The sequence below is a fragment of the Chiloscyllium plagiosum genome, unplaced genomic scaffold (assembly GCF_037043375.1).
Source record: "Chiloscyllium plagiosum isolate Xiang-an unplaced genomic scaffold, Cpla_swu_hap1 HiC_scaffold_45, whole genome shotgun sequence".
Taxonomy (NCBI): domain Eukaryota; kingdom Metazoa; phylum Chordata; class Chondrichthyes; order Orectolobiformes; family Hemiscylliidae; genus Chiloscyllium; species Chiloscyllium plagiosum.
Window position 1 is genome coordinate 22,676,350 of NW_028270183.1, and position 18,741 is coordinate 22,695,090.

Below are 18,741 nucleotides of genomic sequence, written 5' to 3' on the forward strand. Positions count from 1 at the left end.
AGTGTAGTTTTTTTAGATGTTGGAAATGGTATCAGTGCTAGTCTCGTGTCCTTGTGTCCGCTTGCTGGGCTGTCACTGAGTATATTGCTCTTGGCTAGATCTAATATATTGATGGGGGTGGGCAAGAGGCTTTCGAGTATGACTGACTATATTTGAAAGGTGTGCACTGAATGCAGATTGACATGTTTGCTAAGTGTGCCTTCAGACTCATATTACATGCTTTACTCTTTGTTGTCTCACAGCTGCCTGTTTCGGTTATTGTGTTAAACAGGCAGCAGAAACTCTACACTGAACGTGTTTTGCCTGAATTTCCAAAGGTTTACCGAAAGAGCGACATGCCTGAAGCTATCGAATCACTGGTCTGCAGCGAGAAGGAAGTTGTTTTTATTGTGTTCTTGCTTTTGTTGAGTAACCAGCTGGAAGCAGCGTGTATCAGTATCAGTGCTGCTGTGGGCTGCTGCTCTTTAATGTGTATGATAGGAAGGTGTGCGGTTTGCTGCAGACTGCTCAGCCAGCCTGTGCATTAGTTGCCTTGCTGAGTGAAGCCAGGATGTTGTTCGAGTCTCGCTGGTAAAATTAGCTCCCTTTCTCTCTGCTGCTTAACTGCTAATGCCAAGAGCCAAAGAAAGAAGAATCCTACGGATCTATGTTTTAAAATCATGAATCAGTGTTCAGAGGTGACCTGTCAACAATCTACTGATCACAAAGGTTCGAAGATGTCCTCTGCCTTGCAAAAACTTGAGAACTTGGCCGTAAGAATATTTAACAGGAGTAGTAGGGGCTCTCAACAGGACTTTGAGACAGGTTCAGAAAGTGATAGCCGACAGGAGTCGGAGTACTGTTTAGCCTGGAACTTGCACAGTAAGTGTCTATTTATGTATTAAAAGGTTTCCTTTTTTAGATCAATTTAATGCTTGACTGAATTCCCCTGCTACTGTTAATTAAATGCTCAATGTGGTATCATTTCTTAATTCCAGTGTACCTGAATATTTGCTCGTAGCTGAAGGGCATGAGCTGTAATGAAGTGTCTGAATTAAGAACACTGTGAAAAGCCATTTGCTTGATCTACTGTGCAGTACTTTGAAAATCCACAGGCAATCTTATACTTTAGGATCGAGCGCAGGTGCTGCAGCTCTTTGTACAGCGGACTCGATCAGCTCATCACCCACCTTATTCTCACTTGAATGTATATCAGGGCTAAATAGCTCTCTCTAATGCCAGGTTTTATGTGTTGCTGTTACCACCAAGACAGCTGGGTCGAATTCAGAACAGCAGTCAGTTTCCCAGTTTGCTCAACTGCTTCCTGTGAGTTCGAGAGCACTCTGTAATTTGTTGCTTCAGTTTCTCGTGGAAAAAGTAGGGGGCAGGGTTAGTACATGCTGGCCTGTCATCCATGGGACTTTGATTTGGATCCAGCTGCCAGTAATGGAGCGAAACTCTCTACACTTGTCTTGTTAGACACTGGGATCCCAACATAAAATGTCCCTGGGCAGTCTGTACTTGGTTTGTAATGCGTTTCGACCCAGAGCATGGTGCAGTTTCGAGGTTGGAGTAAAATGGTGAAATATTTATTTTATATGAATATTCCTGACCTTGGGAGTGTTTAATGCTGCAATGAGTGTTTATATTGAAAAATATACAATCATAAGTCATTGAAGGAAGCCATTTGGCACATTGCATCTTTGACAAGTTATCCAAATAGTTCCATTCCCCTTCTGTTTTCCTAGAGTTCTGCCGGTGTTTCCATTTAAAATATGTTTTTTATTTGATTTTTGCAAGTCCCTACTGAATCTGCATCCATCACTCTTCTAGATAGATAGTGTATTCCAGATTATAACTTGGTTCTTTAAAAACAGATAACTAAACAAAATCTCCTCCTATCCCCATTGGTTCTTCTACCAATTATCTTAAATCTGTGCCCCTTTGTTACCAAATAACCACTCGAGAATACTGTTTCTATTCATTAATTCTATCAAAGCCCTTTATTTTAATAGCTTTATCGATTTCTCCTGCCACCTTCAAACATTTATGCTTGTGAATCTTCAGCTTTCGCTGTTCCTGGATACCCCTGTAAAATTGTCCCATTTTGGAAAGTCCTCATCTCCTCCTCCATCCCAACATGGCACCACTTCACACTTTTGTTTTGTGTTTGCCCATTTTACTAGTTTATGTCTTACGATGCTTATCCACTTCTATCCAGTTCCACGATTCACGCATTTCCAAATTATGTGCCGCCTTCAATCTTTAAAATTGCACCATGTATTCCCAAAGCCAGATTATTAATTTGTGTAGTAATAAGCAATTCCCCTTGATATTAGAGCCTTGGGGAGTGCTATTGTACATTACCTTTCAGTTTGAAAAACAAAAGTTCATAATTATCAACTTTCTGTCTGTCCACCAAATTTGCATCCAATCTGTTGTTGTCCCTTTAACATCGGACTTCAATTTTGCAAACAGGACAACTATGTAGCATTTTATTAATTGTCTTTTAGAAGAATCTACGCATTCATGGTTCTTTTCTGTTTTTGTCAACACTAACGTCTCTCACCTTCATGTTTGTAAAATTCACAGACACATAAAAAGTCAAAATTTCTTTTGGTCTTCCTTGTAGCTTCTGGTAGGATAAAGTCACCAAGAAAGTATTGCCCTCGTGAAGTTTCTGTCTTTAACGACTGATTACTCTGTAGTTAAATGGTGGTTAGAGCCTTGGAAAATCTTATCCCATGCTGGAAACAGTCTGGTGTTGCAAAAAATGATAGAAGAGCTTGTGATGGTGCAGGAAAATAATACGAAGAACTTAGGATGCTATCCTCACTCAAGACCAAACATGCTGGGACTCCTTCTTTAGAACAGAAAAATCATTAAGCAGTTCAATAGAGTAGATATAGAAAAGTTGATCATATGTGGCAATCATAAACGAGAGACCTTAAGTATGATAGTCACTCATAAATCTAGTGAAAAGGCCAGGAAAACTTTTATCCAGAGATTGATGGGAATGTGAACTTGCTACATAGAGCAGTTTTGCAGTGCAGCATAAATGTATATACAGGGAATCTCAATAAGTACTTGAGGGAAATTGGATATGCTGATAGGATGAAATAAAATAAGGTGGGAGAATGCTTGTGGGGAGCAAGAGCACAGGCATAGAATATTTGAACCGAATGGTCTGCTTCTGGATTGTAACTTACAATACAATTCATTCAATTTAGTTGATATATTTAGTGATATATTTAGTTAAATCCTGAATTGTGGTGGCTTCAGTTATGTTCAGCTTCAATTTGATCTTTAAAATAATATCCTTATCTTGCTCTTCACTAGCTTTACCTGTTAAAAGCTCTAGAAATAGTATTAAGTGTGAAACTGAATGGTGTCAGAAGATGGAAGGGTCTTCCTTAATGTCCAGATAGTTTGAAACGTGAGCGATCTAGCTTTTTATTCCCACCAAAGATATTCTTTTAGCTGCCATTACGATTATCCCTGCACTGAGCAATTGACTAAAAATGTCCATGTTAGAAAGGAGGTGGTGCTGGTGTCTTAAAACACATAAAAGTGGAGACATCCCCAGGACTTGATCAGGTGTATGCTAGGACTCTTTGGGAAGCAAGGGAAATGATTGCTGGACCCCTTGCTGAGATATTTGGATCATTGATAGGCACAGGTGAGCTGCCGGAAGACTGGAGTTGGCTAACATGATGCCATTATTCAAGAAAGGTGGTAAGGAAAAGCCAGGGACATATAGATTGGTGAGCCTGACATTGGTGATGGGCAAGTTAGAAGGACTGGAGGGAATTCTGAGGGACAGGATTTGCATGTATTTGGAAAGGCAAGGACTGATTCGGGATAGTCAACATGGCTTTGTGCATGGGAAATCATGTCTCACAAGGTTGATTGAATTTTTTGAAGAAGTAACGAGGAGGATTGATGAAGGCAGAATGGTAGAAGTTATCTATATGGACTTCATTAAGGCATTAAACAAGGTTCCTCATGGTAAACTGGTTAACAAGTTAGATCACATGGAATACATGGGGAACTAGCCATTTGGAGACAGAACTGGCTCAAAGATAGAAGACAGAGGGTAGAGATGGAGGGTTGCTTTTCAGACTGGAGGCCTGTGACCAGTGGAGTGCCACAAGGATCAGTGCTGGCTCCACTGCTTTTCATCATTTATATACATGATTTGGATGTGAACATAGGATGTATAGTTAGTAAGTTTGCAGATGACACCAAAGTTGGAGGTGTAGTGGACAATAAAGAAGGTTACCTCAGATTGCAACCGGATCTTGATCAGATGGGCCAATGGGCTAAGGAGTGGCAGATGGAGTTTAATTTAGATAAATTTGGAAAGGCAAATCAGGGCAGGACTTATACACTTAATGGTAAGGTCCTGGGGAGTGTTGCTGTACAAAGAGACCTTGGAGTGCAGGTTCATAGCTCTTTGAAAGTGGAGTCTCAGGTAGATAGGATAGTGAAAAAGGTGTTTCGTATGTTTTCCTTTATTGGTCAGAGCGTTGAGTATAGAAGTTGGGAGGTCATGCTGTATAGGACATTGGTTAGGTCACTTTTGGAATATTGAGGGCAGTTGAAACTATAAGCTAGTTGTTAACCATTTTAGTCTTTTACAGAGTATTGTCAGAATTTAATGCGAGAGAGATTCTGGGCTCTTTTCAAGAGATTTATGCTATTATGTTATGAAGCTTTTTTTTTTAATCGATTCAAAGACCTTTCTATGTGGGGTAGCAAATCACTTTAGAGGAACAATGCTATGACTGAGGACAATACCATGTTTATTCTATTGAGTTTGCTGTTAACGTTTCTGGGGAAATGAAATTGAATGCCCTGATTCCTGTGCACCACTAAACCAAGTTAACTCACTAGCACATGTTCCATGCCCTGGAGAAAACCATACAATGATGTCCATAAACAGAACACAGATTTCCCTGATGGTTCTGTGGGTTTGACCAACACAGAACTAAACCACTAAACTAAAAATTAAACCACTAAATTGCATTATTGTTCTGTGCTACCTGCGCTGATCGCAGTTGGGTAACATCACAGGCCACTGCCATTGCTAACATTGTGCTGGACCAGTGGGAAATCGGCCACTTTTACTATTCTGTGACCATTGGTGAAAATTTGTGTTTATTGATGGGAATGGTCATGCCAGCTTTTTATGACTCCCTGCTCTTTAAATTCATTGTGCTTTCTGTACTAATGGAAAATGAATGGACAGGCATGGTTAAAACTATAACACTGACTTAGACAAGTTTAGCTACCCTTCCAGGCTGTTTGATGGATCATGGGAGCATTGGGATCCATTTTCCTGGTGGAAAATCCTGGTTCCATTTTCTCCTGGATTATTGAATCCATCTAAATATATATGAGAGGCCATGGATGAATACGCTGACGTAACTAGTGCAGAAATAGTAGAGGCGTCATTAAATATATTCAATAATTGGTTCAATTAAAAAGCTGTATTAGCTAAGTCTATTTCTAAATTTAAGATGGGAGACATATCCTTGGTCTATAGACCAATCACCTTAATATTAATGTTAGGAAAACCAATTCAGTTCCAAATAGAAAAATATTCAGTAACCAAAATTGTAATAACAAATAATCATGTTAAGTGGAGGGAATTTCATTTCAGGCATTCAAGAGGGAAATGAATTATTATCAGAAAAGGAAGAATGTGCAGAATGATTCAATGAATGGCAGGATATTCGGTAGCTCCGACGAACAGAGAGAACTTGGTGTAATTATTCATAGATTCCTGAATTGGGCTGAGCATGTGAATAGGATAGTAAAGAAGGTATATAGGACACTTGCTTTCATCAGTCATGGCATTGAATATAACAGCAAGGAGGTAACTGACTTGTACAGAGTATTGGTTAGGCCACAGCTGGAATACTATGTGACCAGAACTGCTCGCAGTAATCCAGCCGTGGCCAAACAGGAAGGATGTGACAGCGCTAGAGAGGGTGCAGAGGAGGTTCACCAAGATGTTGCTTGGGATGAAGCAATTGCACTATAAGAAGAGACCAGATAGGCTTGGATTATTTTCTGTAGAACAGAGAAGGCTGGGGGGGGCACGATTGAGATGTATAAGACCATAAGGCGTATGGACAGTGAGTAGGGAGCAGCTTTTCCTTTTGGTTGGAGGGTTAATCACAAGGGGGCACAGTTTGACTTAATTTATTATTGTCATGTATATTATGATACAGTGAAAGTATTGTTTTGTGTGCTATACAGGCAAAGTTTTGCATGTTATACAGTTTTAGGGCGAGGAGATTTTAAAAAAAAGCTTTTTCACTCAGAGGATGGTGGGATTCTGGAATGCAATGCCTGGGAAGGTAGAGAGGCTGGAAACCTTAAACCTTTAAAAAATATTTTGATAAGCACTTGAAATATCATCACATTCAAGGATATGGGACAAGTGCAGGAAATTGGGTCTAGTGTGCCTTTAGTGGTAGTTATTGTTGGTGCAGACTCGATGGGCCGAAGGGCTTTTCTGCGCTAACTGACTCTATAACACAAGGGGAGAAAGCCGTTGCGCCTTCAGAAAGTCAGTACAGACAGAATGGGCAAAGTAGCCTCATTCTGTGCTGTGATAACTGCATGTCAACACTCACAGTCGTGATCCATCTGTGAATATGTTAGAATCCCTGTGGAGATCACAAACCAAAAGAACCAAACTTATCAAACATCCCCAGTGGGGATATGAAAGTGGTCAAGATTTTGCCTTTCATAGCTTTTCCATTAACAATCAAATGCAACTCCTTGCAGCAGCATGGTGGCTCAGTGGTTAGCACTGTTGCCTCACAGAACCAGAGTCCCGGATTCACTTCCAGCCTTGGACGACTGTGTGTCTAACTGGGTTTCTTCCAAAGATGTGCAGGTTAAGTGGATTGGCCATGCTAAATTGCCTGTAGTGTCCAGGGATATCTAGGATAAATGAATTAGCCATGGGGAATGCAGGGCTATTTGGATAGGTTTGGGGAATGGGTCTGGGTGGCATGCTCTTCAGAAAGTCGGTGCTGACTCGATGGGCTGAATGGCCTATTTTTACTCTGTAGGGATTCTATGATCTAAATAAAGCTTGAATTAACAGGCCAGTCACATTCAATAAAAGTTGTACATTTCCCTTTAATTAACAAAAGAAAGTTCTCATTGATGTATTAAGTGGTAAATTCAATATGTATGGCGCTAATTTCAGACACAAATTTCTTCAAATCACTGCTGTTGCAATGCCTTTTTCTTCAAAGATTAACGTGGATGTGCTGGTGTTGGACTGGGGTGGACAAAATTAAAAAGCACATGACACCGGGTTACAGTCCAACAGGTTTATTTGAAATCACAAGCTTTCAGAGTCCCGTTCCTCCTCCAGGTACCTGAAGAATGGGCGAGGCTCTAAAAGCTTGTGGTTTCAAATAAACCTGTTAGACTATAACCTGGCGTTGTATGATTTTTGACTTCGAGAATTGAGCCATTCTCATCCAGTTTCCCTTTAGCCCAAGTTCCAGGGGTGCAATCATCAACATTTGGCACGCTTCCCCAGAGTCGTCAGATGGTGAGGACTCGTCAGCGTTATTTTTATCAGAATTCAGAGATGACCCTGTGCAATAAATTCACGTTTCTGGGCATCAGTACAGTATCTTCAAAATAACTGAGACAGCAGCAGCAAGCTTTTTTATGGCACCTCTCGTGTTATAAAACATCCAAAGGCACTGCACTAGAGTGTTATCAAATAAAGCTTGACACTGAGGCACTTTGCAAGATGACCAAAAGCTTGGGTTAAGGAAGTAACGGTGCGGCACGGTGGCACAGTGGTTAGCACTGCTGCCTCACAGCGCCAGAGACCCGGGTTCAATTCCCGCCTCAGGCGACTGACTGTGTGGAGTTTGCACGTTCTCTCCGTGTCTGCGTGGGTTTCCTCCGGGTGCTCTGGTTTCCTCCCACAGTCCAAAGATGTGCAGGGTCAGGTGAATTGGCCATACTAAATTGCCCGTAGTGTTAGGTAAGGGGTAAATGTAGGGGTATGGGTGGGTTTCGCTTCGGCGGGTCGGTGTGGACTTGTTGGGCCAAAGGGCCTGTTTCCACACTGTAATCTAATCTAATCTAATCTAATCTAATCTAAGTTTGAAGGAGTGTCTTAAAGGGACAAAAAAGACAGAATTAAAGAATGAATTTAAGATCTTAGGACACTGGTCATGGAATGATTAAGGTCAGGGATGCTCACGGTGCCAGACTTAAAGGAATGCAGATTTAAGAGTTGGAGGAGATTACAGCCATGAGGGTGAGCTGAGATCATGGAGGGATTAAAAAGCAAGGTTGTATTGCCAGATGCCAATAAAGGTTAGCACGTAGAAGGACTCTCTAGCAAGAAGGAAGGTAGGCTGTGAGAAGCTGTGATTGGAACTCTCAAATCTAGAAGTAGCAAAGGTATGGATGAGTTTCAGCAATAGATGAGGTAAAGTAAAGGCTGAATCAGATAATGTTGCAGAGGTGGAAGGAGGCAATTTTTGTGTTGGTGCAGTTCCGCCTTTCGAAATTCAGCTGGGGTTAAATAGAACAACAGGGCTATATTTAAATTATAATTCACTTCATTATAAAGTGTTTAGAGTCACTGTTGAGAGAAGTGATGAGTCACTACAGTCAATTCAAATTCTTTCTTAATCCAGCTTGGGTGGCTTTTGCCATTCTGCAAAAAAAGGCGGTCTCAGCAAAGAACTCCTCATTTTAACAACACTGGAGTGTGAACTCCGTAATGGAAGGCTGTACAGCTGTTCCTGGTCGGGGAGTTAGCTACTAAACATGCAAATGAAACAGCAAATATCGGAAAATGGTGAGCCTGTTAGAATTTAAAAATTATTCTCAGGATGGGGGCATTGCTGGCTGGCCAGCATTCATTGCCCATCTCTGTCTAGAGAGCAGTTGATTGTCAACCACGATGCTGTGGGTCTGGAGCCACATGTAGGCCAGGCCAGGGAATGTTGGCAGTTTCCTTCCTTAAAGGACATCAATGAACAAGATAGATCTTCCTGACAATCAGCAATAATTTCATGGTCATCATTAGATTTTTCATTCCAGATTTTTTAAAATTGAATTCAAATTACACATCTGTCATGGCAGGTTTTGAACCCAGGTCCCCAAAATATTACCTCCGTCTCCTGGTTAATAGTCTAGCAATAATATCACAAGGCCATTGCTTCCCCCTAACAACAGTTGAATAACATTCCCAAAACAACAGTGGATTCCATTGAATAAATAGTGGCATAATAGTTACATTAGTTAGCTCCTCCAGCAGCTTAAAATGACACACTGGGCCTACCTCAGGTGATATCTGTGCTGTGTATTTGTACTGTAATATGCACGAACTGTATGATCACAATAATTTTATTTGGTATGGGAGGTGTTAATGTTCTAAAACATTTTATTTCTTCTTTGGATATGAGCAACTTTGATGAAGTAACACTTCTTATCCGGACTGCATTATAGATCTCGCCATGTTGTGCAAGACCGAAGTCATTTGGAGGGTGAGAACAAGAAAAGGCGACAAGCTTCTAGAGAGCATTAGTTGGCGTTAATAATTGTTCACTAGCTCTTGTAATATTTTCCTGGTGTAAGATTTATTGAATTCAATTTAACAATATACATTTCACTGGGGGTTTTAACGTGTGTGTGTGCGTGCGTGTGTGAGAGTGAGAGAGATGAGACGTAGCGTGTGAGTGAGAGAGATAATGAGACGTAGCTTTCTTGGTAACCACCAGGGTGGGAAAAATAAACTAATGTTTGCCCTTTTAAATACACAGGGCTTGTTACTGTATTATCTATGGTAGATAATCAGAAGGCTGGAAGAATACAGCAAGCCAGGTAGCATCAGGAGGCAGAGAAGTCAAAATTTCGGGTTTAACCCTTTGTCAAAACTGGGTGTGGGTGTAAGGGGAGTTGCAGATAAAGGGTGGACGAGGGGGTGAGGTCATACCCTCTACCTATGTTCACCTATTCCTACTTCACCACCACCACCCCACCCACCTTTATCTGCAGTTCTCCTTACACCCACCCCTGAAGGAGAGTTACACATGAAACGTTGACTTCTCCACCTCCTGATGCTGCCTGGCTTGCTGTGTTCTTCCAGCCTCCTGCTTGTCTACCTTGGATTCCAGCATCTGCAGTTTTTTTTGTCTCTAACTGTGTTGTCTCTAACCGACTCACTCCAAGGGTAGGAAACACATACGTCAATATTCAAATGCATTCATTGTGGCAACATCTCTCGCGCCATCCATGGCAATATGTAACCCTGGTAAAATGCATGTTTAGAATAGTTCTCTTGGTTAAAGTGGTTAGAGTTTTGTCTTGGGTGCAGTGCATGCATGATTAGTTTTGATTTTTCTTCTAGTCAACAGCATACCAGTTTAGTGTAGGTGTTGTGTAGAAACAAATGGCATTTCAGCCTTGCTGATCTTTAAGGGACCCAATTATGTCTCTAGTTACCCTTTTATCCTTAATATGTTTATAAAACCCCTTTGGATTCCCCTTAACCCTATTTCCCAAAGCTATCTCATGTCCTGTTCTTGCCCTCCTGATTTTCCTCTTAAGTATACACCTGTTGCCTTTATACTCTTCTCAGGATTCACTCAATCTCTGCTGTCTGTACCTGACATATGCTTGCTTCCTTATTTTTGACCAAAACTTCAATTTCTGTAGTCATCTTGCATTCCCTACACAAACCAGTCTTGCCTTTCACCCTGACAGGAACATACTGCTTCTGGACTCTCATTATCTCATTTTTGAAGACTTCCCATTTTCCAGCAAACATCCACCCCCAATCAACTTTTGAAAGTTCATGCCTAATAGCGTCAAAATTGGCCTTCCTCTAATTTAGAACTTTTGACTTTTTGATCTGGTCATGGAATCATGGAGTAGTACAGGATGGAAACAGTCCCTTTGGCCCAACTGGTCCATGCTGACCATGGCGCCCATTCAGCTAGTTCCAATTGCCCGCATTGGGTGCATATCCTTCTAAACCCCTTCTATCCATGTTGTTTTTTCAATGTTGCTACTGTACCTGCCTGAACCACTTTCTCTGGTAGCCCATTCCATAAACGCACAACTCTCTGCCTGAAGAAGTTGTTCCTCATGTCGTCCTTAAACTATTTCCTCTCTCACCGTAAACCTATGCCGTCTAATTTTCAATTCCCATCCCTGGGAAAAAGACTAAATGCATTCATCCTATCTATGCCCCTCATGATTTTATACATCTCAATGACGACACGCCTCAAACTCCTATGTTCCAAGGAATAGGGTCCTATCCCTCTAACTCAGGCCTACTTGTCCTGGCAATATCCTCGTAAATCTTCTTTGCACTCTTTCCAGTTTAAATATCTTCCCTTCAGCAGGTCCATCCTTTTTCATCACTATTTTAAAACTAAAGGAATTATAGTCACTGGCCCAAAGTGCTCCCCCACTAACACCTCAGTCACCTGCCCTGCCTTATTTTCAAGAGTAGGTCAAGTTTTGCTCCTTCTGTAGTAGGTACATCCACATACTGAATCAGCACGTTTTCTTTTGCACACTTAACAAATTCCTTTCCATCCAAGCCCTTAACGCTATTGTTTCGAAAGTTAAAATCCTCTACCATAACCACCCTATTGTTCTTACAGAAACTGAGATTTCCTCACAAATGTGTCTCTCAATTTCCCGCTGACTACTGGGGGGTCTGTAGTACAAGGAGAAAGTGAGGACTGCAGATACTGGAGATCAGAGTCTCAAGTGTGGTGCTGGAAAGGCACAGCAGGTCAGGCAGTATCTGAGGAGCAAGAGAATCGACCTGTTGGGCATGAAGAATGAGGCTTGTGGGCTGGGGTACTGAGAGATAAATGGGAAGGGGTGGGGCTGGGGGAAAGGTAGCTGGGAATGCAATAGATAGATGAAGACGTGGGAGATGGTGATATGTTGGAGTAGAGGGTGGAATGGATAGATGGGAAAGACGATAGACAGGTCAAGAGGGCTGTGCTGAGTTTGGAGGCTTGAGACTTGGATAAGGTGGGGGGAGAGAAATGAGGAAATTGATAAATCCACAATAGTCTCATGTGGTTGCAGGATCCCAAGGCGGAAGATGAGGCATTCCTCCTGCAGGTGTTGGGTGGTTAGGGTTTGGCGATGAAGGAGGCCCAGGACCTGCATGTCCTTGGTGGAGTGGGAGGGAGAGTTGAAGTGTTCAGCCACGGTGTGCAGGTGCCCCAGAGATGTTCTCTGAAACTATCTGCAAGTTGGGGTCCTGTCTCCCCTATGTAGAGGAGACCACATCGGGTTCAACGGATACAGTAGATGACATTTGTGGAGGTACAAGTAAATTTCTGTTGGATGTGGAAGGATCCTTTGGATGGAGGTGAGGGGGGAGGTGTGGGCACAGTATGGGCCCTCCATTTCTTCCCCTCAAGCCGTCCCAGCCAATACCCTTCCATTAACACACTCATCCGCCTGGCTGAACTCGTCCTCACCCTTAACAACTTCTCCTTCTGATCCTCCCACTTCCTCCAAATCAAAGGGATATCCATGGGCACCCGCATGGTCCCCAACTACGACTGCCTCTTTGTCGGGTACGTGGAACAGTCCATTTTCTGCAGCTACACTGCTACCATCCCCCACCTTTTCCTCCACTACATCGATGACTATATTAGTGCTATCTCGTGCTCCCACAAGGAGGTCGAACAGTTCATCACTTCACTAACACCTTTCACCCTGACCTCAAATTCACCTGGACCATCTCGGACACTTCCCCTCCCCTTCCTGGATCTCTCCCTCTCCAGCAACTGACTAACCACAGACACGTATAACAAACCCACGAACTCCCACAGCTACCTGGACTACAGCTCCTCCCACCCTGCTTCCTGTAAAAATGCCGTCCCTTATTCCCAACTTCTCTGCCTCCGCCACACCTGTTCCCAGGATGACCAATTCCACCTTAGAAAATCCCAGATGGCCTCCTTCTTCAAAGGCCACAATTTCCCCTCCCACGTGGCCAATGATGCCCTCCAGCATTTCACCAGTTTCCTCATTTCCCCTCCCCCTATCTTATCCCAGTCCCAAGCCTCCAACTCAGCACCGCCCTCATGACCTGCCCATCCTCTTTCCCATCTATCCACTCCACCCTCTAATCCAACCTATCATCTTCTCCCACGTCTTCATCTATCTGTTGCATTCCCAGCTACCTTCCCCTAGCCCCACCCCACCTCCCATTTATCTCTCAGCTCCCCCGGCCCACAAGCTTCATTCTTGATGGAAGGGTTTATGCCCAAAAGGTTTATTCTCCTGCTCCTCAGATGCTGCCTGACCTGCTGTTAATATCCAGCACCACAATGTCTGTCTATAGTACAATCCCAATAAGGTGATCATCCTTTCTCAATGCCACCCAAATAACTTCCCTGGACATATTCCCAGGAATATCCTCCCTAAGTACAGCCGTAATGTTATCCCTTATCAAAAACATCACTGCTCCTCCTCTCTTGCCCCCCTCTCTATCCTTCCTATGTTTTCTGGAACATTAAGTTGCCAGTCCTGTTGTTACATCACACAATAAACCCACCCACCCCCACCTCACCCCCACTAATTTAAAGCCGACATATAGAAAAGATTCACCCCATGCTGTAATCTGTTAAAATTCGAGAGGCAAAGAACTATCCCAAAAGTCACTATTTAAAGTAAAAATTAACAACTTTAATTTTTAAAAAGTCTAACAGAGAATAATTAACTAACAACTATTTACAACTCATTTATCTAAACCTATCTTTTACCTTCCCCTCTACAATACTGGTCCGATAAAACCCCCAATTAAGATTTACAGAAAAATTCAAATTTCAAAACCAGCCAGCTGTCAAATCTTCTCTTTGTATTTTCCTCTGTAGATTTGCTCTCCAGGTCGGTGTCAATGCTTTTTTCTCTGTGAAATCTCCTTCTCCAGACTGGTACCTATCAGAGAGTTCTTATGAGCAGCCTACATCTGTTGGTCTTTTGGCAGTTCTGCCCCCAGCTGTTCAATATTTTTTCTGGTTTCATGCCCCCAAAACATCGGATGGTTTAACTGGTTTTAATATTGTCCAAATACTAAATTCAAACTTGATTGGAGTTTGGTATCTTGTGGCATAATTTAAATTGATTGGCCAAATTTGAATTTTGTTTTCTCAGAGCAACCCAGCCAGTGGTGGCTGTTCTGACCAAGCGTTACATTGTTACCTTGTTCTGGACTCTCTGTGCCTTGCTAGCTTTCAACCCCTCACACTTTCATTACAATGTCCATCCCTGAGCCACATCTCTGTAATTGCTCTGATATTCCAGTCCCATATTCCCAACCATGTCCTGAGTTCATCTGCCTTACCTGTTAAGCCTCTTGCATTGAAATAAATGCACACCAATTTATCAGTCCTATCTTGTTCTCTGCTTTGTTCCTGTCAGCCCTGACTGTTTGCCTTGTTTCTTTTTCCAACTGCACCAGATCTATTTCCTTACTATCTCCCTGGGTCCCACCCCTCCACCTTACTAGTTTAAATCCTCCTGAGCAGCTTATCAGTATGTTAGTCCCCTTCCAATTCAGGTGCAATCGAATCTTCTTATACAGGTCACTTCTACCCCAGACGAGATTCAAAAGATCCAAAAATGTGAACACTTGTCCTCTACACAAACGCCTCAGCCATGCATTCATCTGCTGTATCCTCCTATTCCTGCCCATACTAGTTCGTGGAAGCAGGAGTAATCCAGATATTACTATCTTCAGGGACCTCCTTTTTAAATGCCTGCCTATCCTGCTATATTCTCTCCTCAGAATAAGAAAACAATGTGTACAACGACCTCCTGCTGGTCCCTCTCCCCTTTGAGAATATTCTGCACCCTCTCCAAGATATGAGGGAGACGACACATCATTCTGATTTCTCGCTGTCAGCTGCTGAAACATCTGTCTATGCCTCTGATTAAAGAGTCTCCTGTCACAATCAATCACTTGGAACCTGAAGTACTGCTTGTTACATTAGAGCCCGTCTCGGTCCCAGAACCTGGCTGTCCGCGCTACATTCCCCTGAGAGTCCATCACCCTCTACATTTGCCAAAACTACATTCTTGTTTGAGATGGGCATAGCCACAGGATACTCCTGCATGACCTGCCTCCCTCTCCTACCTTTCCTGGAGATAACCCATCCACCTGTCTGTATCTGCAGTTTCTCTCCCTTCCTATAACTGCCATCCATTAGATCCCCTAGCTTCTGTAAATTCCTGATTGCTTCTAACTGCAGCTCCAACCGATCCATGTGATCCGATAGGATTCTCAGTCAAATACATTTCGTGCAGATATAATCATTAGTAACATGGAAACTCTCCCTAATCTCCCACATCTGACAGGAAGAGCACATCTCTTTACTAAAGGCCATATTTGCATCTTAATCTACATACCCAGAAAATAGCACAGTCTTACTACTCGAAAAAACACTGCTATGGGCTAACTTAGTACCCATGGTTTATATTTTCGAATTTAATCAAGAGACAGATCTCAATAAAACATGCAATCATAAAATAACCCACTCCACTAATTGTAGAATTACAAACAAATGAATAGTAAGGCTACACTTAAAAGCTATTTACTTAGCTGCTCCCCTGCAGTGAGCTCTCCCACACTAGTTTCTACAAGGTCTGTATTGCAGAAAATACAGAGGCAGATCATTGAGGGTGATTTGACGGTTTGAATCAGACGTTGGCTAGCTGAAAGAAGACAAAGGATAGTAGTTGATGGGAAATATTCATCCTGGAGTTCATGTACTAGTTGTGTACCACAAGGATCTATTTTGGGCTACTGCTGTTTGTCATTTTTATAAATGAACTGGTTGAGGGTGTAGAAGGATGGGTTAGTAAATTTGCGGATGACACTAAGGTTGGTGGAGTTGTGGATAGTGCCGAAAGATGTTGCAAGTTACAGAGGGACATAAGTAAGCTGCAGAGCTGAGCTGAGAGGTGGCAAATGGAGTTTAATGTGGAAAAGTGTGAGGTGATTCACTTGGAAGGAGCGACAAGAATACAGAATACAGGGGAAGATCCTTGATAGTGTGGATGAGCAGAGAGATCTGTGTCCATGTACATAAATCCCAGAAAGTTGCCACCCAGGTTAATAGGGTTGTTAAGAAGGCACATGGTGTGTTAGCTTTTATTGGTAGAGGGATTGAGTTTCAGAGTCATGAGGTCATGTTGCAGCTGTACAAAACTCTGGTGTGGCCACACTTGGACTGTTGTGTACAATCGCATTATAGGAAGGATGTGGAAGCATTGGAAAAGGTTCAGAGGAGATTTACTAGGATGTTGCCTGGTATGGAGGCAAGTTCTTATGAAGAAAAGCTGAGGGACTTGAGGTTGTTTTCATTAGAGAGAAGAAGGTTGAGAGGTGACTTAATTGAGACATATAAGACAATCAGAGGATTTGATAGGGTGGACAGTGAGAGCCTTTTTCCTCAGATGGTGATGGCTAGCACAAAGGGACATAGCTTTAAGTTGAGGGGTGATAGATATAGGGCAAATGTCAGAGGTAGTTTCTTCACTCAGTAGTAGGGGTGTAGAATGCACTGCCTGCAACAGTAGGAGACTTGTCAACTTTAAGAGCATTTAAATGGTCATTGCATAAACATATGGATGAAAATGGAATACTGTGGGTTAGATGGGTTTCACAGGTTGGCTCAGCATTGAGGTACTGCGCTGTAATGTTCTATGTTCTGTGTTAAGGTCAGCTGTGAATTTCACCATTTATTCATTTTTCTAAGATGCACTCCGATGTTCAGAAATATTTGAACTTAAACTGCAAAAGCAGTGGCTGTGCAGGTTTACAGCTAGGTCAGACAGCAGCGTGCACAAAGCAAACGTAGCCTGTGCGGTTTTTTCATCCTCTTTTACAGCTGCACTGATATATTAGCTCCCATGGCTCCTAGGATTTCTGTAGAACCCTCACCTCAATACTTTAACCACCTATTAACTGAGGACCACCTCAGGATTTTCAGAGTTTTCTTTGTGGATGTTTCACTGGAGTCGAGTTGGCCGGAGCGGTGTCAGCAGTGACTCCCGGCTTCATAGGCCGGGTGTGTGAAATCCTGGCATGGTGGCGGAGTGCCGGCTGCGGCAGTGGCAGAGCGGGAACTCTTGTTTGCAGTAGGCTGGAAGCCTGAAATGTTTTGTCGGTGGTGGGTCATTGACTGCAGCAATGTTGGTGCTCAGAGAGGGAACCTTGCAGAAGTCCTGCAGTCGTGTTTGGGACCCTGACCGATGAACGTGAACTCTGTTTAAGTTTTTTTCTTTTTATTCTTTTGCATCTCAAATTGGTGCCAGACTGTGATGATGGAACACTGTATCTCCCTAGATGTGTGTGACAATAAATCATTCATTCCTTCGTTTGTTCATTCATTCAGAGTCATTCAATTGTTCATGCTTTCTCACTGAATTCTAAGCTGTGTGGACTGAGTGTAGATCAGTTACCATTTCTGCAGTACAGCTTAACAGTTTATTTCTGTATGGAACTTGCTTCTGTCTTCTCGAACGAACTCACCCTGAAACCCCTCTTCAATGATCTCTGAACTGTTATCAGTGATATATTAAGAACCTTACAAGTCCCACCCACCTAAGCAATGTTGAATTTAATATTTTGGAACAGTCCTATTAAGCATACCCTAGGAAGTGTCTTTTCCTTGAATGTTATAATGTTTGCCGACTGTAGAAGGAATGCATCACAGATAATTGGATCAAGAAATCTAGATTGACTAGAGATGATTAATAAATATAATTGGCATGTATTAGAATTTGTCATGGCTGCCTGGTGAAATTAGATTGAACCTGGAATTAATATTTGAAATAGTTGCATGAGTTTCGAACAGTTGTTGTGGGTTACTTCAATTTATTAATGGTAACCCCAAAGGGTTACAAAGAAATTAAAAACATCTTTTTTTTTAGTTCACTCATGGATGCCATTGGTTGGCTAACATTTATTGCCTGCCCATCGTTGTCCTTAAGAAGAAGATGGTGAGCTGCCGGCTTGAACCATTGCAGTCCATGTTTTGTAGGTAGACCCATCTATGTCCTTAGATGGAGTATTCCAGGATTTTGATCCAAAGAAGGAATAGTGATATACTTCCAAGTCAGGATTGTGAGTGACTTGGGGGAGAACTTGCAGGTAATGATGTTCCCATGTATCTGCTGCCCTTGTCCTTCTGGATGAAAGTGGTTGCGGGTTTAGAACGTATTCTCCAATGATCTTTCATGAACCTCTGCAGAGCATCTTGTAGATTGTACGCACTACTGCTACTGAGCATTGGCGCTGGAAGGTATGGATGCTCAGGGATGTGATGCCAATCAAATGGGCTGCTTTGTTCTGAATTGTGTCAGGCTTCTTGAGTTTTTCAGGAGCTACACTCATCCAGGCAAATGGGGAATATTCCATCACACTCCTGACTTGTGCCTTGGAGATAGTGGACAGGCTTTGGGGAGTCAAGAGCTGAGTCACTGCAGGGGATTTCTGGCTACAAAAGCAGGTTAGAGGCTAATGTATTAATGTAGTGAATCCTGTTCTGTTTCTGGGCAATAGTAACCCTCAAGATTTTGATAGTGGGGGATTCGATGTTGGTAAAGCCATTGAGTGTCAAGGGACAGTGACTATATTGTCTCCCTTATTGGAAATGATCATTGCTAGGCATTTGTGTGACATGAATATTACTTGCCTTGCTTGGATAT

General features: G+C 42.4%; 1 protein-coding gene across 2 annotated transcripts in view; it reads left to right on the forward strand.

Annotated features, from left to right (window-relative positions):
- The first annotated feature begins 297 nt into the window (after window positions 1-297).
- Window positions 298-18,741, forward strand: part of LOC122552173 (cAMP-dependent protein kinase catalytic subunit alpha-like) — a 165,274-nt gene continuing 146,830 nt past the window's right edge. The window contains exon 1 of one of the 2 annotated variants that reach the window (XM_043694714.2): window positions 298-861. In XM_043694714.2, coding sequence (XP_043550649.1) covers window positions 660-861 — 202 coding nt within the window. In that variant the 5' untranslated portion in view covers window positions 298-659. The remainder of the gene's footprint in view (window positions 862-18,741) is intronic. The other variant, XM_043694712.2, reaches the window with a different exon arrangement.